This window comes from Triticum aestivum, chromosome 7A, assembly GCF_018294505.1.
Source record: "Triticum aestivum cultivar Chinese Spring chromosome 7A, IWGSC CS RefSeq v2.1, whole genome shotgun sequence".
NCBI lineage: Eukaryota > Viridiplantae > Streptophyta > Magnoliopsida > Poales > Poaceae > Triticum > Triticum aestivum.
In genome coordinates, this window is record NC_057812.1 from 93,675,282 (window position 1) to 93,699,698 (window position 24,417).

At 45.5% G+C, this 24,417-nt stretch overlaps 1 protein-coding gene across 3 annotated transcripts; it reads left to right on the forward strand.

Moving 5' to 3' along the window:
• The first annotated feature begins 8,312 nt into the window (after positions 1 to 8,312).
• LOC123150080 (uncharacterized) lies at positions 8,313 to 12,494 on the forward strand. 3 transcript variants are annotated; one of them, XM_044569874.1, is made up of 7 exons: positions 8,313 to 8,775; positions 8,861 to 8,963; positions 9,317 to 9,355; positions 10,750 to 10,789; positions 11,302 to 11,395; positions 11,464 to 11,569; positions 11,960 to 12,493. In XM_044569874.1, the coding sequence occupies exons 2-7, from the start codon at positions 8,864 to 8,866 to the stop codon at positions 12,070 to 12,072; spliced, it is 492 nt and encodes a 163-aa protein (XP_044425809.1). In that variant the 5' UTR covers positions 8,313 to 8,775; positions 8,861 to 8,863; the 3' UTR covers positions 12,073 to 12,493. The 3 variants fall into 3 exon arrangements, 2 of the variants coding, with proteins under 2 accessions (XP_044425809.1, XP_044425808.1); XM_044569873.1 differs by having other exon boundaries at positions 8,313 to 8,742; XR_006474958.1 differs by lacking the exon at positions 8,313 to 8,775 and having other exon boundaries at positions 8,787 to 8,963; positions 10,750 to 10,844; positions 11,960 to 12,494.
• The last annotated feature ends 11,923 nt before the right edge of the window (positions 12,495 to 24,417 follow it).

Here is a 24,417-nt window from a genome sequence, read left to right on the forward strand (position 1 = left end):
AATATATTATTTTTGGAATATAGTGTGAAACCGTTGATGGTAAGTACAGGGTATCATCCTTTCATGACATACTACTCATGTTAGGTTGAAGTACAGCCCATGAAGGCTATCAAGCAACCCACAAAGGCTATCAAGCAATCAACACAAATCTACTCACCATGGATTTTTTTCCTTTTATCATGTGGGTCCCAAGCGTAACTGAGAGAGAGAACGGTGGTCCTGATTAATTCTTTTTAATTATTTTGTTCTGTTTTCAAGGCCAGATCCCACGTGTAAGTCGCATAGCCCCTTTGCCAGGTACCTGAGGCAGTTTGGTCCAAAGTAACGACCAAATGTCTTTGATAGGAAGGAATCTTGATAGAAGGGCATCCGGACGGCCTCAGAGGAAAGTAAGGAAAAAACTGAGCAAACTCAAAAAGTAAGGGCAAAATCAGTGTGTAGAAACAACTGAGGGCAATTGTCCCAACTATTTGTATGTGGTCCGATAGTTTGGTTCTTAATTTATTTTTATCATTTTAGTGTTATAATTTGCTAGATTGTACTCCCTCCGTCCCAAAATAAGTGACTCAAGTTTGAACTAACTTTATACTAATCTTAATACAATGTTGAGTCACTTATTTTGAGACGGAGGGAGAGTGAGATTGTACAAACAATCAGAGGTAGAGCTAAGCACATACCAAGGAGGGGGGAAGCCTTCGATAAATTGTGAAGGATTTTTTGGTGAGTTAGATTGGATTTTTTTAGCAAGCTCCGCCATCGCATACAATAGTTAGTTCATGCCCCAAATCCTTAGTGAACTCATTAGCAAAATTTCATGTCTCCGTCACCGACACTCCAGTCAAGGATGACGAAGAAAACTAACACGAGCAAGAAGACGGGCATTTTTGTCACGCAATTCAGGCATGGCAAAAAGGCAGGCGCAAAGGTATCCGCGGGATAGTGGACCGCACTTGCCTGACAATTGCTAGCATTGTGAAGAAGAACATCTCACGATTTGCACTCTCTCTCTCTCTCCCTCTCTCTCTCTCCCCCATTGAGCACGAGCACGCTAACTACGATTCAATACATCGCAACATGCTATTTAGGCTATTGATGTCTATGAGGAGTTGACTGCAATGTGACTAACCAACGTACAAATATTGTGTTCAAGTGATCCCAACAGATTTTCTCGGCCACCAACATATACATATAGGTATGTATTTGCTTGACTTGAACCCAATAGAAGTCTAGGATGACCCCATCGAATAATGTAATGCGGATAACCAAACAAGAGGCCCAAAACCCCACAATCAAATTACTTTACGCACATGCTTAAATTATGACTTGGTTAGTCACGTAAGTTTTTCTAGCAACATTAGTCACTTACGTTGTTGTATAGAGACAACAGCCGCACACCACATATGCCACGTCTCTTCTGAGTTGGTATTTCCAACTCGCATCTCACGTATGTTTGTGTATAGCTCGGCCGACGGACGCCAGGGGCAAGCAAATCGCTGCAGATCCACAGCGGCAAGCCGACAATTGCAGCTCAAAATTTGAGATGATTAATATTATCACATCTCCTTACACTAGTAGAAAAGGGGGCTTTGGTCCAGGCCGGGTAAGGCCAACTCCACCGCGTGACCCCAAACGGACGTCCGTTTTATCCGGTTTTTGTCCCTTTGGGTAGGGATTTGGGGTCGTGTCCGGGCCTGTCCTGGGATGCGGTGGTCGTGCGCCCAGCGCGCGGCCGCATCCTTTTGCCCCATCCTGTCCCCGTCTATTTAAAAAAAAGAACGTTTCAAATGCCAAGCCCCAGTTCACGACCCGAGTTCATCACGCCGGCAATAAAGCCAGCGGCCTACACGACCATCGCCGGCAACACAGCCAGCGGCCGGCAACACAGCTAGCCTCCAAAATGAATAGTTGTCCTCGCCGACAACACAGCCAGCGGCCGGCGGGGCGTGGTGTGGACGGCGCGAACAAGCCACGTCCGGCGACTCCGAGAAACGGGTCTGGCCGTCATGCCTGGGTGGAGGAAAGCCGGGCGACATGGGCGCGGCGCGCGACGTCGGCGACGGGCAGTGCGTAGGCCGGGCGGCCGATGAGCCTGTGCTCGTCGGGCCGACGGCCGCTGCATGGAACCCCGCCGGACGGCCCATGCCAAGCATGAGGATGGCGTGCGCTTTGTTGACGAGGTCCTCCTTCTCGTCGGCAGCGGCCTTGTGCCGCGCGGCCTCCAGCTCCTCGCGCTGGGCGGCGAACTTGGCCGCGGCGGCATTCATCTTGACGGCCGCTCTCCGTTCCCTCCTCTTCGCCAATTCCGCGTCCAACTTGGCGATCTCCTCCGGCGTGTACTCCGACCGCGGCTTCCTTGGCGCCTTCTTCTTCACCTTTGTGGTCGGGTCGACGGCCAGGCCGCCGGAACTCGGCGGGGCGTTGGCCATGGACGGGAGAGAGAGGGGGGCGGCGGGAGGGACGTGGGAGGGTTTGGGGGAAATGGCGCCAAATGGTCGTCGGGGTTTTTTGATTTCTTCCAACGACAGGCGGGCCAGGGGAGGACAAGCGCGCGTCCCGCCCGTCCGCGCGCTGTCCGTTTCACCCCAAAACCGGCGCAAGTTTGGGCCGGGGATGGGTCGAAAGCGGACACAAAGCGGACAAAAGTCCGTTTGCTCCCGGACGCTGGGCCGCCTTTTTTGTGCCTTTTACCCCAAACGGACGGGGCCGGAAAGGATAGGGTCGCGCGGTGGAGTTGGCCTAAGCCCATTAGTCCCGGTTCAGTCTAGAACCGGAACCAATGGGTGCATTTATCCCAGTTCATGCGGCTAAGGCATTAGTCCCGGTTCACCTGGGCCCTTTAGTCCCGGTTCGTGCCACGAACCGGGACTAAAGGGTGCGATGCCCATTAGTCCCGGTTGGTGGCACCAACCGGTACTAAAGGTTAGACCTTTAGTCCCGGTTGGTGTCACCAACCGGGACTAATGGGCTTTGAGGCATTAGTACCGGTTCATGGCACGAATCGGTACTAAAGGTCCCATTTTCAAACTCCCCCCTCCCCCCGTGGACCGCCTTTTCAGTTTAAAAAAAACAAAAGAAAATGATGGAAATGTCAAAAAAATAAAATGAAATAAGTTTCCCATGTGATATGTGGTCTAGTTGTTGGGAAAATTTACAAATATGAATTTTGACTTTATTTACAAAATCTCTCTGGAATTTGTAAAATGGGCATAACTTTTGCATACGAACTCGGATTAAAAAGTTTTTTATATGAAAAATCATCTACTCGAAAAGTTACATCTGATGGAGACCGCCTATGGCATGTATGCAAATTTGTAGAATCCTCAGATTCCAAAAGGAAAAAAATTATGCTCAAATTTCAGTTTTTTCAAATTTTCATTAAATCTGGTCAAACTATGGTCAAACTACTTATTCAAGAAGTATTAGTGTTACTAAATAATTATTGAAGAATATTAGTGTTATTAAATAATTATTTCAGTTTTTTTGAATTTTGGTCAAACCTGGTCAAACTATGGTCAAACTGTGGTCAAACTACTTATTCAAGAACTATTAGTGTTACTAAATAATTATTCAAGAATATTAGTGTTATTAAATAATTATTTCAGTTTTTTTGAATTTTGGTCAAATCTGGTCAAACTATGGTCAAACAATGGTCAAACTACTTATTCAAGAAATATTAGTGTTACTAAAAAATTATTGTTATTTAGAACAATAGTTTCAAACTCAAACAGTGAAATGTGTGACTTCATGCTCAAGCTAAACTCCTGAGGGTTAATAGGATTGACATCTTACTATTGTCAGGAAAACAACGAGTGCACATTTGGAAACGAGGGAGAATAGAACCCGGAAGTTAAGCGTGCTCAGGCTAGGGGAGTGGGAGGATGGGTGACCGTCAGGGATGTTAGATGATTTGGAATGATGAGGGGTGATTAGAGATTAAATTGAGCAGTGATGAGGGGTGATTAGAGATTAAAGGTTAAAATAATTCATAAATTTGAAAATAAAAAAAAACTTCAAAAAAAATCAGAAAATTTACTTTAGTACCGATTGGTGTTACCAACTGGAACTAAAGGTGGACCGGCCACGTGGAGGGCCTTTACGAACCGGGACAACAGGCCCTTTTCTACCAGTGTTATGCATGTTCTATCCAGCCTAATAGCCTAGTGTGATGATGAATATTTTTTGCCCATGTTTTCTAATTGTTTTTTCCATGGACTTTGATTGATCTATGCTATGGAATGCATTATTAAAAGGGAAATCGGACACCGGATCTTGTAACAACGCAGGCAAGTCAAGGTCATCCATTAGGCTGACCATAATGGGGTAAGGCTGGTCATAGTACGGAGTAACTTATACTAGTGTCATGCATATGAAAAAGTTATGACACTAGTCTAAGTTACTACCTTCATAGTGCAAAGTAACATAGTAGTAGTGCCATAGAGGACTTCATTAATTAGCTTGTAGACTCATCTTGTCTTGATAAACGCTATGTTTACAGTAACGTATTATGTTACCACTTCTCATTAACTACATGTCACATAAGCAAAAAAAATTCGGAGTGCGCTATGTTACTTGCTAAGTTACTCCCACTATGACTAGCCTAACATAACCGGTAACATGCACTTGGAACTAGCAAACATGCTTATGTGGCACATAATTAAATAAGAGAGAGGGGATTAGAGTAACATAGGTAGATACCGTATCATGTTAAATTCTATGCTATTTTGTGTCATGCATGACAATAAATATGACCATCTATGATACTCCCTTCGGTCCTTTTTACTCTGCATATTAGGTTTGTCTGAAGTCAATCTCATCCAACTTTGACCAAGTTTATACAAAAAATTATTAACATTCACATAACAACACATTTATTATTAGATTCATCTCGGAATATATTTTCATATTATATTTATTAGATGTTATAAATGTTAATATTTTCTAATATAAATTTGGTCAAACTTAACAAACTTTGACTTCACACAAAGCTAATGTGCGGAGTAAAAAGGACCGGAGGGAGTATTACTTCCTCCGTTTCAGTTTATAAGTCCTGTGCGTATATCTAGGTTGTCAATTTTATCATCCTAATATGAACTATATAACATAAAAATTATAGCGTTTGAAAATAAAACATCTAAAGTTTACATTGGTATATTTTTTATAATATATGACTTGTATTAGGTTGGTCAAATTGACGATCTAGGGATACGCGCACGCCCTGTAAATTGAGAGAAAGGGAGTATGCATTATAAAAATAGTATCATATGCATGATATTAGTATATGTTACTCCTCATTATAAATAGCCTTAGATGTAGGCAAAGTGCATCAAATGTCATCGCACCTAGTTGTCAAGCCCGGTGTGCTTGGGGATTTTCTCCGCCCCTGGTGGTACCCCGTTAAATCCCGCCGCCGCCATGTACGACAGTACTGAAAAGGCCATATTCACCCGCAAAAAAAAGACCATATCCGGGGCAAAAGTTTTGAATCAGGGTTAAATGTTTAGCACTTGGACCAAAAGTGATCTTGAAGAAAAAGGTCAAACCCGTTTCCCTGATCCCAGCCGGGCAGCGCGCGTGTCTCGTCTCCTTCCTTCACACGCGCGGAGCTGCTCCGTCGCCTCACGCGGTGCTCAAGTACTGTATTGAGGTAAATACACTAAAAGTCACAGAACTTGCACGCAATGTTCAGTTTAGTGCATAAACTTTTAAAATACGTGTTTCTGGTCATCTAACTCGTCATCTCGTGCATATACGGTGCTTTCAACCGTATCCCTACGAGTGCCAACGTGGCAGGGCCACCATCAGTGGCTGAGGCTGTTTTTTTTTAAGAAAGGACCCATGCATTCTATTTATTTTTACACAAACAATTCTCAAATAAAATGAAAGAAGCTGCAGCGCATGATGGGATTCAAACCGATGAGCTAGCATGATCCGCCTAGCGTAGAGAGCGACTAGACCAACTAACAGTTGACGCTTCCTCAAAAAAGATAATCTAACAGTTGACGCTAAAATGCACAGTTAAAGCTATTTAACACGTACTGCATAAAAAAATAGAAATTAAAACAACAAAAGGGTTTGCTGAAAAGGGAAAGCCCCAGTTTGGTACTATGGCATCGTGTACAAGTGCCAACCATCAGGCCACACCGACACTTAGTAACACAAACAAATTTTATCTTGTATATTGTTTTTTCTATGTAAGATAGATTTGATTTTAGTTTATCAGTGATAAATAGAGATAAAAATGATAAAAGTGTTATGTATTGTATAGTATAAAATTTATGTATTCCAATGGCAGTGAGCTATGTTTAATTTTTTTATGCAAAGATAGATCTTTTTTTGCACATAGTACCTAACTTTAAATATATATTCCCGCAAAAAATAGTGCAGAATGAATGAATGCAAATTCTTTTGGACAAACCAACGAAAATTTTGGTTGAATTTGATTTTTTAAAATTATAAAATCTGGATAAAGGAAATAAAATGTAAAATGAATATACGTAAATTCTTTTGGACAAATCAACAAAAAATATGTTTGAATTCGAATAATTCTAAATTTAAATATTTATATAAAAGGAAATATAGTGCACAGTGAATGTACGTATGTTTTCGGACAAATAAACTCAATTTATGTTTGAATTCGAATAAATGTAAATTTAAAAATCTAGATAAAAGAACGTACAGTGCAGAATGGATGTACATAAATTATTCTGGACAAATCAAATATTTTTTGTTTGAATTCGAAAAAAACTAATCTAGATAAAAGAAAATATAGTGTAGAATGAATGTACATCCTCGAGCCCGAGGTCTGAACTTTTTCATAATAGTAGTCCAAGTAACTTTGGTTTTAGTAATGAAAAAATTCGGACAAATCAACGAAAATTTTGTCTGAATTCAAATAATTTTAAATTAATAATCTAGATAAGAGAAAACATAGTTCAGAATGTGTACTTTTACTCTTTGATATATATCTTAGGAGTCTCAAATAGGGTGCTATCTAAAAAAGTGCATGCGGATTACCACCATCCCAGCCACTGACAGTGGGCCCCTCCATGTGACATGTATATGGATACGACTGGATACCGTAGAAAGCACCGTATATAAACAAGAGGACAAGTTAGATGACCAAAAACACGTATTTTACAAGTTTATGCGTGCAAGTTCTTTGACTTCTAGGTAATTTACCTCTTTCTCCTTCGACCCGGACGACATCGTAGCACTGCACGCTCGGGTCAATCACCATGTCGTGTCAAGATGAAGTCTCGTACGTGCTCTTTCACATTTGTACGCTCGGCAAAAGTACTGTATTCCGTTTCTTTTGTTGCGCATATGACTCGTCGGTCTCTCTTCCCACAGACAACTCGATCAGCAGCAAATTTTTTGCTCCTAGGGTAGAGCAGTGGCACCTCGATCGGACACGACCTTGCACACACATCACGGATCACTGTTGCCCTGGTGTCCGCACAATCGCCACGCATGAACACACGTCTACATGCAGATGCATACAAGACGCATACACATACCCACTTGCTTGAATCCACAAGCAAGCAGACATGGACACACGCCTACGAGCAGGAGCTGGGCTACAGGCTACGGCTACATTCTAACATATAAGGTTGCTACCCAACTCCTCTCCACGATCGTCCCTCGATTTGCATCGCTTTTGTTCGTGGGATGTTGGTCAAACTGGTCTTCCGTTGATTGGTTACCGTTCGATCTGCGCTGGTAATTTTCGTTCTTCGTTTGACCTTCCGGTGAATTCATTGGGGCGATGACCTGTGGGCTCAGCCTCCTGCGCTATTGGTGGGTCAGTTCTTTTTGGGTCGCGGGCAGCCTCCCCTGGCATGCCGCGTGCGTGCCTAGCGTAGCGCGCCCCTCCTGGATCGGCTGGAACGACATATCTATACCCGCTGCTACCCCTTGCATGCAATGATGAGTGGGCCAGGATGGCCGTTGGTTCCACATGTAAGGGACTCTTTGTTGTTCTCCTCCGCGTTATGCTGGGTTGGAGAGAATTGTGGTTGACTCCTCCGCGCCGTCGTGCCGAGGCTGACCTCTACGCAGTGCCGGGTCCAACCACTCACGGGTCTTTTCTCCGGATCGTCCGGTGCGCTCGCCCACCTTTTCTCCGGGTCATCCGGCGCCTCCACTGACGCTGGGGCCGTGTCGAGAGGCGGGGCCGGTGGTCAGTTGCTCTGTGTTCCTTCGCTGCTGGGTTCGCGTGGCCGATGCACGGCTGGCAACTGGACGTGCGAGCGCCGCGCGTTGGGTCCCTCGTGCGAGGCGTGCGTCGTCTCAGTGCACGTCGCGCCCTGCGCCGGTGGCAAACCCTTGACCAATCATCACAGCCGCCACACGCCTCCCTCCTTCCTCCTGGCCCGCACCCCTGCCGCGGCGCCCATCCCTCCCATCTTCGCGTTTCTCCTCCTCCCAGGACTACCTCCCGTCGCTTAGGCTCCATGGCGGCGACCGGCTCGAGGCGAGCCTGGCGCAAGCGGGCGGAAGCGGGTGGGAGAGTGCCGGACGGCGCCGTCATTGTTCATTGTCGCACCGCTAAGCCGCATCGAAGAAGGACCAGGACCTCACCCCTCGTCCCTTCTGGATGCACCTCCCCACATGAGTTCCTCCTGCCTAATTCAGCTCCCTTTTGCATCTAATTTCATTCTTGTTTCACATGTTGGTTTGGTCGGCAAGAGAAGTTGTGTCGCCGACTGCAGTAGCCAGGATTGGTGTTGGTGATGTCTGTAGGTATTTTCGTGCTTGCCAGTTAAACAATTCCAAGTCTGGTCAATGTCTCTGGAGCTACGGTATTATCCTTTGATTTCTCCTATATTTTCCTTCCTGATTTTGTTTGATGATTTGCTAGGTTATGGGATTGGATCTCCATTTTCCAAGATTCTTAGCTGATAAGTATATTATGCGGGAAAATCTCTACGTACTGATGTTGTGCACATCCAAATACAAGCAATGTAAGTGACCTAAATGCTACATCTCATACTGTTTCTGAATTCTAATACCATTCCTGTGTAGTTGGATACCCCATAGGGCAAAGTTGATGCTTTGTACATCACTTCTGGACCTATTTATTAATGTTGCCGTTATCTGGGTTTCCATGTACTTGATAGATGCATTCCTTATCTTTATGTGTTCCATCTAGGCATATATGTTTCTGCCCATAAATGTATTTATGAGTTGGCTCCATTTTTTTACTGCTTTTATGTACCGTTTAATCCCCTAAAAATGGGCTATACATGCATTTTAAAGAGTTCAAATCTTCTATAAACATTAGCATTGTCTTACCCCACTGCTCTCTGCCGTGCAGCGAGGAAGATTTCATCCTCAACCTCCCTCACGACCCCAGGTCCGACTACTTTCCAGTTTTGTTATTTTTCTTCTTGGCCGCACTGAACAACATGGCAACATGGGTGTCATGGCCACACACATGCGTCTTGTTGCCCTCCTTAAAATTCAATTAGATTATCTACAAACATGCAGCCATGTTTATTTAAGATCCAATTAGATAAATGTTGTTTAGTTTCCATATAGTTTCTAATCAGAAAGGCCTCATATGTAGGTTGGGGACATGGCGTGAAGATATGGTTTTGTGATCTATGGTCTTGAGTCATCTGTTAGATGGGTGATAATGGAAATTTTCTTGACGGCAAACACGTGCATAAGTTTTGTGATAGTTAAACCTGTTTTATGAGAGTTAAAGCTATTTTTTGAGAGTTAAACATGTGCATACGAATGGAATTTTTTTAGAACTGGTCAAACTATTTTTTTGTAAGAGTTAAAGCTGTTTTCTTGAGGACAAACCCGTGAATAAGTCTCATCTGTATAGATTAATTAATAGGACAGCAATTTAAGTTTATTGAAGCTCTTTAAGAAGCGAGGGTCTGCTTTGGTTTCTTGTTGTTTGCCTATTCTCTTAAAAACAGTTGACTGGATGCAGCCGAGGGTTATACATCAATAATTTGGGCAGTTGCATATGGAATTTTCAAGTAAAGGATTTCAGAAATCTAATATGGCATGCCTATTTTTCATGGAAAAAACGAATGGTGCCTTATTTACTATTTAGTTTTTAAGCTAGACTAATTTGACTACACGCTTCCTGAGGTGCCTTCTGTTTTTGAATAGTCATAGAGTGCTCCTGATTACGAGATGTTTCTTTGTCACTATTTGAATTTCTGCCTTGGGTGGCCTCTGTCTTGGTTTACAGCTCCATATGGCTACTTATGTAAAACATATGTAGGTCCTGTTTGAACTGTTCTCAAATATGTTTACTACAGAAAAGTGGAATATGCAAAGTTTCTGTGTTGATTAGGCAAATACTTGCTTTGCCTTAAAGACTGTCCCCATCTATGTTCTAGGTTTTTTGGGTATGAATTCCATATTTCCCTGGAATGGATCAACACATTTGCATGCGATTTTAGAAAAATATATGTGAATGCATCTTTCTAATAAAAGCATTGCTTAAGAAATACCCTTTTTCTGAAATCAAAATTGTTGTTGGTCTTCTGATCACTTTCATTGTCTATCAGATAGGCTATGACTTCCATAAGCTAGCATCATTGGGGTGAGGTCGTTGTGTTTATTTTATTTTCAATGCCTTGCAAGTTAGTGGTTCCCAGAAGATTGTAGCCTACCTTATTAGCGTCGACTGGCATATTTATCTTTCATGTCATTGCTTAACCATGCCTGGATGACTGCTATATTTATACATGCACAAACTGCTTATTCCTTTGGTGCTTCCAGATTATCAAGGTATGAGCAGAGCAGCGAGGGATGAGAAAAGGTGTAACTTATCTCAGACATACAGAAATGAAAATAAAGCTATGCACAGAGAAAAGGTGTAGAATCGATTGCTGGGCATGAACTCCTGCATGGACCACTTTGCTTTGCTTTTGTCACATTAAAATTAATTATATTTAGCAATTTTTGTGTCCACAGCACTATAATCCATCCATCATTGTTGGTTCACCATTCTAAAGGAAAGACTCATAGATGCCATTAGACAAAGGTCAAATCTTAGTGTACTTGAATATATAGATTTGTCTGATTGTGTTGTAATCTTAGTTTCCTTTTATATTTCTGTATGAACCTACTATTATGTGTCATTGTGTTGTAGTGTTGACCATCTGCAGCAAGGGTTAGGCAAATATTTATCCTGTAAAATGAGTTACCGGTTCTTACCACGTGGTTGTTATTTTATTTTCAATTTTTATGCATCACATGATTTTTTTAAAGTGATCTTAATTCATGGTCCTTAGTTTACTGATCGTTCGGCGGCTCTGTGTACCAATATAGTGGTGCATCTAGGAGGAAGGGATCTAGAGACAGCGATGGGCAAAACAATCCTGTGGAGGCAGCAAGAGGCAGTTCTCGACAAATCACTATTAAGGTGTTCTCTTTTGACCTGTTGATTTTTCTGTCTCTCTGGTTTTGATTTCCTGGTATAAAATTTACTAGAGAGAAAAGCAGCGCAAGGGTCCAATGGAAGAATTTGGTGAAGAACAAGGTCTCCATCATTTGGCGTCAAGGAAGGGAAGACCATGTCATCATTTGGCCAGTCCAGGTAATGCTCTCTACCTGATGCACTATTTAGGTCATCATGGTTTCAATGCTTTTGGCTCGTCTTAATGCTAATAAGGAATGTCGGGCTTACAAGTTTCAACCATGTGCAACGATTCCAAAGTTATGTAGGCCAGATTGTGTTATTTTTTACTGAACACTTTGTTCTCCAGTGAGGTTACAAATTCTATAATATGTTGTGGCGGTATGTACATATGGAAATCCTAATCTAGCTAATTTGATCGTGGGAAACATGTTGTTAGTCTATCTTCCAGGCCTGTTGTCACCTCTCATTATTTCTGCTATAATGTGAGCCAATTAGAAACTGATATAATGTGTTTTTCCTAATAGATCTCATGCTGGTGTGTTTTGCATTCTCAAAAAATCATGACAGGTCCCCATGCCCCTGTATCTGCCCTCGAAGCCGGGTTCCGCGAGCTAAGGTTGCAGGGGAGAATGAACGTGCAAGTTTGCAGCATCAAATGTTTTTCTACATTTGATGGGTAGCTAAATTAGTTTGATTTCACGGATGATGGAGCCTTGCTGTGTGACGTAGTTCCTGGTGAAGAAATATTTGTTAGGTCTATGTATGTGTGTACTGGAGTTGGTGCATCTCCAAGGAAGAACGAAACCCTTATTCCTATCTTATCATATGCTACACTTAAATGCAAAGTGTTAGCTATGTTAACTGCTGTTTCAATCCCTTGTTTGAAAATGTGATTGATTACAAATTGCGCATGCTCAAGTATATATTTGTAAAAAGAAGTCCTCCTTAATTTTTGATTAAAAAGGGTTTGGGTTGGCGCTTGAAGTGTTTGCTCATAGCTAAAGTTACTACACATTCATGATTTTAAATGGGTATTTGCGCACATCTCACTGTAGATAACAAGGCACCATTTTTTTTAATTGTGGACAAGAAGTCACCATTCTTTTTTTAAAGGGTGTTAAATTTGTCATCATATGTGTTTGCCCACAACTAAACCAACTAAATCATGTATTTTCTTTTCAACGTGTACATGGATTTAGCATGCCTCTGCGCTATTTGGCGCAACGGGTCCACTAGTATAAAGAAAAAGCCGTGATGAAGGCCGCTGCAGCATGGCAGGAACGACGCGAGCAGGCAGCCTTCGGGACGAAGCTATCGCAAGCATTGCCGTCCTTTGGCCCGCGCCAGGCCTGTGACACTCTCAGAGCGAGAGCCGAGAGTAGGCTAAGGATCATGTGCCATTGGACAGCCTTTCGTCCGGCCATGACGTTTGGATGCCGGGGCCATTATTCAGGCTCCAAAACTGCTCTCCTCATCACCATTGTCTTTCTCCCTAGTCATAGTGAAGAGTAACTTAGATTAGTGTCATGCATATGACAGTGGTCTATATTACTATCCTTATAGTACAAAATGTCATATAGATAGTAACATATATAGTTGTATTTACTGGCTTGTAGACTCAATTTTTTTTGAAAAACGCTATGTGATGGTAACATAATATGTTACTCCAAACACCTTTCTTCTCATTAACTAGTTGTCACATAAGCAAACTTGTCTCGAGATATGTTATGTTACTCCCGCTATGACCAGCCTCATAAGTTCATGTCCCGTGTGTCTTCACTTCTTCACTCGCCGACCCCTTCTGTTCCTTCAACGCTCCCACCCCATGTCTCATGAGAAGCACTACCAGCCTATATTAGTCAACCAACACGCTACATGGATCAAAGGGGAAATATCTGGTGCGCTCGTTCATTACATGCGCCCAAGCTGAGCTCCTGTTTTTAAAAACCCATTTAAATGTTTTATTGTTTGCGGATTTTCATAAAAGATGTGTATTCAATCCTAAAAATCGTATCCGAATTACACGTCAAGAAAAATAAGAGCCAAATCCAGATGTTTGCAGTGTCGTTTTTTGCTTTTGTATTTTTCATGACACCATTAGTGCTAGATTTTTTTTAACACGGCATAGATGCATACGAACATAGATTCACCATTATGGACGACGCACAGACATCCTACCCCTATGAGCATATCCAAGAAACTAGGCTGGCTCGTCATTTTAAGATTGATGAAGTCTTCACCGACGTTTTCGAAGTAGACAAGAATGTCATATTTCACAAAAACTTCCTGAAGGCCTGAAATAACTTAAGAAAAATGCAAGCATTGGCGTCAAGTCCAGGGCTTCAACTTGAATAGACTGGGATACCACTTCCTCCCTACCATCTAAACACAAATTGGTTCACAATGTCCGATTTTCTTGACAACGCTCAACATGAAGTTTTCATTTTCTTTCTCCATGTGTGAAATGAATTTTGATCTGAAGTTTGTAGGGGTCGCAAACAGATGTCTTATGACATCCATGAAATGTTTCAGAATTTTCTGAAACGTTTAAATTATACTTTTTTAGTGCAGGAGGATGGTGGCTTGTGATGAATGAGGGCATTGGATACTCACCCTCTCATGGATTAGAACCGACACATAATTTACATGTTCGCACGCGCACAAGTTACATGAAGCAACCAACACAAATGCAATGGAGAGGAAACACAATGGATGTGTGCGTGTGTGAGTGTGACACGACTCATTAGTAATGGCGCATTGTAAACGAAGGCAACATTGTCGATTCTGGCACGGGCAATACAAGGGGGTGACACTCCCTGGCAGCTCCGAGTAAATGGTACACCTTGCTTTCATAGGCAATACTCGAGGAGTATTCAAAAACTTTATGCATGTGTCTTTTTTTGAGGAATACATATGTTACTTTGTCCCTTACTCCCTCATTTGAGTAAAGAATTTTGGAAAAATGTCCACGGTGAAAAATAAGACTGTCAATTGATGCATAGACGGACGCTTTACAAGGAGAGTAGTAAGCTAAATGTCGAATTCTGAGACTCTTTTCTCCTAAGAAAATTCAAGTGGAGTCCAAGTAGTGGCAAACTGGAACGAAAGTGTCATTCTGCTGGCGAGCTCAAATGCTCCCTCCTGAATAGTAAAATCAAAATAAATAAGAATCACATTAAAAAAATTGTCCAGAACACTAACGAATTTTCTATATACATGCAAATTTCTTGTTGAGTATTTGTTAGAACATTCTTCACAGATTTTATTTTTTTTGGATTGAATATTTAACTTCTCAACCATCCTCATGCAATTTTTTTTTGTCCAGAACACTAACGAATTTTCTATATGAATGTTTATTGAGTATTTGTTAGTGTTTATGAGGGAGCATTTGAGTTTGGGAGCAGAAACTCCATATCCCAAACTAGAATACTTCTTTTTTTTCCCTCATGGTTTGTTTCAATTCAAAAGATGAACTGAGACGACGAAATTAACATAAGATTTTTTGAAACCGCCAGAAATGACAATTTAGGGAAAGACACTGAGAAATTTGAATGGTGATACCACTTAATCACCCCATAGGTCACTGAATATCAGACAACGAGTCTCGTAGCAAGGAAACAGATCACTCGTGTGTTTGGTAGGGTGCATGAGAGCAAAAATTCCCTTCTCGGCCCATTTTTGGGTGTTTCGTAGAATGCATGAAGGGTGCATGAGTCCACACTAGTTTAATACAATACACTAGAAGGGTATGCATGAAAATAGGTGCTGAGATGAGCATGCACAAGACAACTATGATGAAATAATAATGCAACCAATGAAGCAAACACACACAGAGTAGCGGAAGCAAGAAAAAGATCCGCGGTGCGCCTCATGTCCTCCGTCTCGCTCTCCTGCTATCCTTCCAGCGCTCGAAACTCCTCTGGGTGAGTCCATTCTTCGGGGCTGATCCAAACAGGCACCAAGACAGACGGGCAAGCCAAATTTTTGATAGGGTCGGCATTGGTCCAAACAGCCCGTGTCACTTTTGTACACTCGGCCAAGTATTTCTTTTCTTTTGTTGCGCACATGACTCGTCGGTCTCTTTTCCCACAGACAAGTCGATCAGCAGCAAATCTCTGGCCCCTGCAACTCGTTCTCGACAATCCCTAGGGTAGAGTTTAGAGTAGAGCGGTGGCACCTCGGACAACACCTTGCACACACCTCACGTATTATCAGGCCAACTCCACAGCGCGACCTTATCCTGTCCGGCATCATCCGTTTAGAGTAAAAGGTATAAAAAAGGCGGTCCAACGCGCGGGAGCAAACGGACTTTTATCCGTTTTGTGTCCGCTTTCGACCCATCCGCTGCCCAAGTTTACGCCGTTTTTGGGGTGAAACGAACACCACACGGATACGCGGGTCGTCTGCGCGTGTCCTTTCCTGGCACACACGTCAGTGGCACAAGACGGGCCTTTTTCTATCCGCCCCCTCCCTCCCTCCGGCCGCATCCCCTCCACTCTTCCCCACTCTTCCCGTCGCTGCCGCCGCCGCCACCGCTGCTGCCATTGCAGCCGTGCAGTTTGGACGCGAGCTCGCCCAACCCCTTCCCCTCGGCGCCGCCGAGCTACCCAACCACGGCCACCTGGTTTGCGCACCCGCCGGCCGGTTTTGGGGCGGATCTGGTCGGTCTTGAGCTCGGCCGGCTGTGGGAGGCCGGGCCGCGCCATGGACTGGCCGGGCACCTCGCCGGAAGGCCCTGGCAGGGCCGCAAGGCCGCATGCAGGCAGTGGCTCCTCCTCTAGCCGCTCGGATCTGCACCGTCGGCGGTCCGCCGGCAGATACACGAACGGCAGTCGGTCGGGCTCGGTGCTTGCCCAAAAGCTCGCCGGCGCACCGTTGCCACTCATTAAGTGCGATCACTGCCCAAGGATGGTCGTGCGCCACGTGTCTAAAATGACGGAACATCCCGGATGGGTGTTCATCAAGTGCTTAAACGATGGGGTATGTGCTTTTTTTAGCTTCGGTTTGTGCTCTAGATTTAACTAGTTGTGCTAATTTCAAATTTTGTTGTGTAGAACGGATGCAAGTTTTGGTATTGGGAAGAAGAGTACATCGATATATTGATAGAGCAAAATTTAGTACATGTTCGTGCACTTTTAGCTAGCATAGAGGCTGTAAATGAGATAAGTGCACTTGATGCTAGATTAGAGGCTAGACACGAGACTAGGTGTGAGGAGGAAGCAACATCGACTTCCGGCTTGAAGAAGAAAGGAGGATGCCAGATCGAGCCTTCTGGCTTGAAGAAGAAAGGAGGATGCCAGATCGACCCTCCTCCACAGATCAACAACGAGTGCATCGAGAAGGCCCTAACCCAATTCAAGGGAGTAGTTATGGAAATTAAGTATCTTCTAAAATGTATTCTTTTGGTTCTTGTTTTCTTTGGCCTTGCTTTACTAGTTAAAATGTGATGATGCATTTTTTATGTATCAAAAATGAATGATGAAATAAAGTTAAGGACTTACAAAGAAATAATACGCGGACAAGATGCGGCAGGGATGCGTCCGCGCGGTGGGCGCACCGCCACCGCATTCCAAAACAGACTCGGATATGATCTCAAATTCCTACCCAAAGCAACAAAAACAGAATAAAACGGACGTCCGTTTAAGGCCGCGCGGTGGAGTTGGCCTTGTCTACATCTACATGCATACAAGCGCATGCGCATACAAATAGTACCCTTCTTTTGCGTGAATCAACCAGCAGACATGCCTAGCAGAACGAGCTGGGCTACGGGCTACGGCCAGAGTCTACATCAGTCGGGTGCAAAAAGGGGCAAAGCCAGTAAATGTGACGCATGCCGCTGCAGCAGGGTACGAGTGGGCAGCCTTCGAGACGAAGATATTGCCAGCATTGCCGTCCATCGGGTACGGCTGACCTGAGGATCATGTGCCATTCAGCCATTGGCCAGCCTTTCGTCGGGCCATGACGTTTGGATGGCAGGGCCATTATTCAGGCTCGGGAAGTGCTCCCCTCCTGGCCTCCTCACCATTGTGTTTTTTCTCTTGCGAGGTCCTCACCATTGTATTTCTTCTCTCCTCGAAGTTCATTACATGCTCCCAAGTGCTCCCCTCGAAGTTCATGCCTCGTGCCCTCACTTCGTCACCGACCCCCGCTGTGTTCAACGCTCCCACCCATGTCTCCTGAGAAGCACCACTGTATGGATATCTCGTTCATTACATGCTCCCAAGCTGAGCTCCTGTATTAAAAAAAAATCGATTTAAATGTTTCACAAATGTTTTTATTATTTTGTGGATTTTTACTACAGTCCGAAAAATCATATCCGAATTTGACTAAACGTACATTGCTAGAAGGCCTGAAAAATGCGAGCGGAGGTGTCAACTCTAGGACTTCAACTCTGATGGACTGAATATACCATTGTCCTCCTAATCCAATCACATGTAGGGTCACAATGTTGAATTTTCTTGACAATGGTCTAGTATGGATTTCTCTTCCTTTTTCTTCATGTGTGAAATGAATTTTGATCTCAAGTTTCTAAGGGTTGCAGACATATGTCTTGCGACATCCATGCAATGTTTCAGAATTTTCCGAAATATTTAAATTGATTTATTTAATGCAGGAGGATGGTTGCTTGTGATGAACGGGAGCATTTGATACTCGTCCTCTGATGGATCGAACCGACACATAATTTGCATGTACGCACGCACGTTGTGTGTGTGTGTGACTTGACTTGTTAGTAATGGCGTGTTGTAGGTGAAGGCAGCATTATCGATTCTGGCACGGGCAATACAAGGGGGTGACACTCCCTGGCATAATTGAGGAATATTCAAAAACTTTAGGCATGTGTCTTTTTTTAGAAAAAGAAAACAAACATACCTTTTTTTTTGAGGAATGCATATGTTACTTTGTCCCTTACTCCCTCATTTGAGTAATGCATTTTGGGAAAACGTCGACGGTGAAAAATAATACTTCCTCCTTCCATCTATATAAGGCCTAACCCCAAATTTCATTTTTCCATCCATACAAGGCTAAACGAGCTAACCAATGCATCTCCCACTGTATAGATGGAAGGAGGGAATAGGTCGTCGGAAGTGGATTAAGAGCACTCGGCGACGCAGCCCTCTGGAATCACCGCCGCTCACCTACTAGCTCGGGATCAGCGCCACCTTTTACAAAATGTTTTGTTCGTGTGAATACAAATCCAACGCGTAGAAACAAACAGTTCATACCTGTGCTTATAATGACGGATGGAAAGTGTGTGAGGTTTGGTTGTGTAAGGTGATAATAAATGACTCTGCACTCATTTAATATGTCTGCAATTTCGTGGACAAAAAACTTGGTGGTCTTTTGGTTTGTGGGATTTGACATGGTAAAAGGTGTGTTGAGGTAAAATAGTGCACGAGAGAGGGTTGGAAGTTGACGTGGCTGCAGTAAAAATGTCCGATGTACGTGGTAGGATTCGTACGACCATGTGCATGGAAGGGTCATATGAAAAAACCTAATGAATATCATCATTGGTGGCTAGATTGATGAAAACATTATTAAGATTAGCAATAATAGAGATTACATAGTATTTGTTGGTGAGGGAGTCCTGAATTAGGGGGTGTTCGGGTAGTCGGACTATACCTCCAGCCGGACTCCTGGACTATGAAGATACAAGATTGAAGACTTCGTCCCGTGTCCGGATGGGACTTTCCTTGGCGTGGAAGGCAAGCTTGGCGATGCGGATATTCAAGATCTCCTACCATTGTAATCGACTCTATGTAACCCTAACCCTATCCGGTGTCTATATAAACCGGAGGGTTGTAGTCCGTAGGCAATCAACTCCATATACAACAATCATACCGTAGGCTAGCTTCTAGGGTTTAGCCCCCTTAATCTCGTGGTAGATCTACTCTTGTACTACCCATATCATCAATATTAATCAAGCAGGACGTAGGGTTTTACCTCCATCAAGAGGGCCCGAACCTGGGTAAAACATCGTGTTCCCTGCCTCCTGTTACCATCCGGCCTAGACGCACAGTTCGGGACCCCCTACCCGAGATCCGCCGGTTTTGACACCGACATTGGTGCTTTCATTGAGAGTTCCTCTGTGTCGTCGCCTTTAGGCCCGATGGCTCCTTTGATCATCAACAACGATACGGTCCAGGGTGAGAATTTTCTCCCCGGACAGATCTTCGTCTTCGGCGGCTTCGCTCTGCGGGCCAATTCGCTCGGCCACCTGGAGCAGATCGAAAGTTACGCCCCTGGCCATCAAGTCAGGTTTGGAAGCTTAAACTACACGGCTGACATCCGCGGAGACTTGATCTTCGACGGGTTCGAGCCACGGCCAAGCGCGCCGCACTATCTCGAGGGGCATGATCTAGCTCTGCCTCCGGACAGTGTCCTGGAGGCCGCACACGCATTGGTTCCGACCCCTAACTCGGAGCCTATTGCGCCAATCGAGGATGAGCGGCTGGACGTCACCTCGGGGGCTGCGATCCCGAAAGCGATTGAGCCGAACGCTAGCCCCGCACTCTGCACGACCTGTGACTCCGAGGACCCGGACTCCTCCCCGGACTCCGAACCCCCCGCGCCCCTGCCAATTGAATCCGATTGGGCGCCGATAATGGAGTTCACCGCCGCAGACATCTTTCAGCATTCGCCTTTTGGCGACATCCTGAATTCTCTTAAGTCTCTCTCTTTATCAGGAGAGCCCTGGCCGGACTACGGTCAGCAAGGGTGGGATACGGACGATGAGGAAATTCAAAGCCCACCCACCACCCACTTTGTAGCCACTGTCGACGATCTAACCGACATGCTTGACTTCAGCTCCGAAGACATCGACGGCATAGACGACGATGTAGGAGACGAACGGGAACCAGCACCTGTAGGGCGCTGGAAGGCCACCTCGTCATATGACATATATATAATGGATACTCCAAAAGATGGAGATGGCGATGGAACAGTGGGGGATGACGCCCCCAAGAAACAGCCGAAGTGCCGGCGTCAGCGGCGCCGCTCTAAATCCCGCCAAAGTAAAAACGGTGATTCCGGCACGGGAGATAATACTACCCCGGATAGCGCCGAAGAACACCCACCTCAGCAAGATTCGGCACAGGAAAATGGAGAAGCCAGCCCTCATGAGAGAGCGGCAGACCAAGAGGTCAAGGATGGTAACTATACGCCTCCCTCCGAAGACGAGGCACGCCTCGATGATGACGAATTCGTCATACCATCAGACCCCGCCGAACAAGAGCGTTTTAAACGCAGGCTTTTAGCCACGGCAATCAGCCTCAAGAAAAAGCAGCAACAACTTAGAGCTGCCCAAGATTTGCTAGCTGACAGATGGACCGAAGTCCTTGCGGCCGAAGAGTATGAACTCGAACGCCCCTCCAAGAGTTACCCGAAGCGCAGGCCGCTACCCCGATCAGAGGAGGAAGCACCTACATCACCAGCGCATGACATGGCAGACCGGCCATCTCGCGGCCGCGACAGAGAGGCCTCTCGGACCTCCACCCAAGCCATGCCCCGACGCCGCTCAACTAAGGCACGGGAAAATGCGCCCGACCTACGAGACATACTGGAGGGTAAGGCAAGACAAACAAGATCGATCTACGGATCGTGCAGGCACCCTACGGCATGTGACAATGATCTTCACGCCGGATACAACAAATCCGGCCGGGCCGAACACAACAGACATAGCTCTTCCGAGCTGCGTCGTGATATAGCCTAGTACAGAGGCGCCGCACACCCGCTATGCTTCACGAATGAAGTAATGGATCATAAAATCCCAGAGGGTTTCAAACCCGTAAACATCGGATCATACGATGGCACAATAGATCCGGCGGTATGGATCGAGGATTATCTCCTTCACATCCACATGGCACGCGGAGATGATCTACACGCCATCAAATACCTCCCGCTCAAACTTAAAGGACCGGCCCGGCATTGGCTTAACAGCTTGCCAGCAGACTCAATCGGTTCTTGGGAGGACCTGGAAGCCGCATTCCTCGATAACTTCCAGGGCACTTACGTGCGACCGCCGGATGCTGACGACTTAAGCCACATAATTCAGCAGCCAGAGGAATCGTCCAGACAATTCTGGACATGGTTCCTAACAAAGAAAAACCAGATAGTCGACTGTCCGGACGCAGAGGCCCTAGCAACCTTCAAGCATAACATCCGCGATGAGTGGCTTGCCCGACACCTGGGACATGAAAAGCCGAAATCCATGGCATCCCTCACGACACTCATGACCCGCTTTTGCGCGGGAGAAGACAGCTGACTAGCTCGCAGTAACAACTTATCAAAGAACCCTGGTAATTCGGATACCAAGGACAAAAGTGGCAGGACACGTCGGAATAAGCAAAAACGCCGCGTTAACAGCGACAGCAATGAAGACACGGCAGTCAACGCAGGATTCAAAGGCTATAAATCCGGTCAGTGGAAAAAGCCATTCAAAAAGAATACTCACGGCCCGTCCAGTTTGGACCGAATACTCGATCGCTTGTGCCAGATACATGGCACCCCCGAAAGGCCAGCCAATTACACTAACAGGGATTGTTGGGTGTTCAAGCAGGCAGGCAAGTTAAGGGCCGAAAACAGAGACAAGGGGCGGCACAGCGTCGACGAGGAGCCCAAGCCGCCGAACAACAATGGATAGAAGGGCTTTCCCCCACAAGTGCAGACGGTGAACATGATATATGCAACCCATATTCTCAAGCGGGAGCGGAAGCGTGCGCTACGGGACGTATACGCGATAGAGCCAGTCGCCCCAAAGTTCAACCCATGGTCCCCCTGCCCGATCACTTTTGATCGAAGGGACCATCCCACTAGTATCCGTCATGGCGGCTTCGCCGCATTGGTTCTCGACCCAATCATCGACGGATTTCATCTCACAAGAGTCCTCATGGACGGCGGCAGTAGCCTGAACCTGCTTTATCAGGATACAATGCGGAAAATGGGCATTGATCCCTCAAGGATTAAGCCCACAAGAATGACCTTTAAAGGCGTTATACCAGGTGTAGAAGCCAACTGTACAGGCTCAGTAACACTTGACGTGGTCTTCGGATCCCCGGACAATTTCCGAAGCGAAGAGTTAATATTCGATATAGTCCCGTTTCGCAGTGGCTATCATGCCCTGCTCGGACGAACCGCATTCGCAAAGTTCAATGCGGTGCCGCACTACGCATATCTCAAGCTCAAGATGCCAGGCCCTCGAGGAGTAATTACGGTCAACGGAAACACCGAACGCTCCCTCCGTACGGAGGAGCATACGGCGGCTCTCGTAGGGGAGGTACAAAGTAGCCTTCTCAGGCAATTCTACAGTCCGGCCATTAAAAAGCCAGACACTGCCAAGCGCGCCCGGAGTAACCCACAGCAGGACCGCCTGGCACACTCTAAGCAAGCGTAGCAATGCGGCCCCAACCCCAGCTTTCGCGACATAGTGAAACCAGTACCTCGCGTACATAACTATGCCCTTGAAATACCATGGGCATAGGGGAAGGGGCACAATAACGGCATGCCCAAAATACGGCTTAAAACGTACTAGGGGCTGCCGGATTCTTTTTTTTCTAATTTTTTCTTCCTTTCAGGACTCCATACTTCGGACGACCTGTTCGGCAATTCGCCTGCCGCACAAACGATGCAAGATCCAGGGAGACAGACAAGCCATGCCGCATTATGGAACTGCCAGGTGGTCTCTGTTACGAGCGGTATACCTGTTTTAAATACAATTCTGCGGCCTGCCCCTGGTCAGGACATACTGAATAGTCCAATGTCTTTTGCTTACCGCACTATTTGCATCGTTCGACTTTGATAAATAGCCTCTCTATAGACAATGCTTAGCTTCTTGTCTATTTTTTGCATTATCCTCTTTTCACATATATGTTTATTAAATGACATGATTGCACCCGTACACCATGGTACGACAAACACGCCAGGGGCTTCAGTACCCCTCATTATGGTGTGAGAAGTCCGTACACTTTCACAAGTGCGGCACCCCGAACTTATAGCACTATATGCATCAGCTTCGAATCATGATTTGGGTCAATAGTTGGGTTTGCCCGGCTCCTATGTTTTGGTGCCTTACGTTCCGCTATATCGGCTAAGGTAGCACTAGGAGAACCACTGCGATTGTGCCCCGGTTCAGCTGGGTTAAGCACCTCAGTGGAGAAAGTTAAAACTGACTGTCATGATGAGGCGAGAGACCGGTCGTTGTTCGAGAGGTTTTTCGAGTCCCTAAAGACTTATGCCGCTTCGAGCGAGGAGCTGGCTTTGTCCGGCCAAGGCGTGGATAGCGCCCCGAACTCGGTCTTCCGAGTTAGGGGCTTTGCCGAAATTTAAAATTATAGAGTTCTATGGCTAAGTGAGAGTGTTCAAGCATTATAGTCTGATTGCCTGGTTCGTTGTGCTGAGCGCCTCCCTTGAAGGACCCAACTATGGGAAAAAGAGCGCTCAGATTTATCCCGAACACCCCAGCACTAGCGGCATGGGGGCAGAAGCCGACGACCGGCCATCTCTCAATTTTTTGATAAACGGCCGCACATAAAGTAATATTTTAAATTCAATAAGCATTGCTTAGCGCATATGAACAAGTTTTCAACGCACAGGATAAACACGAGCGAGTTCATTCAAAAATCACATCCTTGGTACATTCATCCGCCACAAGGCGGGCACCTGCAAGAACATCCTTGTAGTAGTTCTCGGGCTTGCGATGCTCCTTTCCCGGCGGCGGCCCGTCCTTCACAAGCTTCTCACCGTCCAGCTTACCCCAGTGCACCTTCGCACGGGCAAGGGCCGGACGGGCACCTTCGATGCAGACGGAGCGCTTGATGACCTCGAGCCTCGGACAGGCCTCCACCAGCCGCCGCACGAGTCCGAAATAGCTGCCACAGCCAAACTATGAGGCCCTTCATGGCCTGTTTGGCCGCCTTGTGGAGCTCGACCAGCTGTTTCAGCTGGTCGCTCAAAGGCACAGGGTGTCCGGCCTCAGAATACTGAGACCAGAACACCTTCTCCGTCGAGCTGCCCTCTTCAGCTCGGTAGAA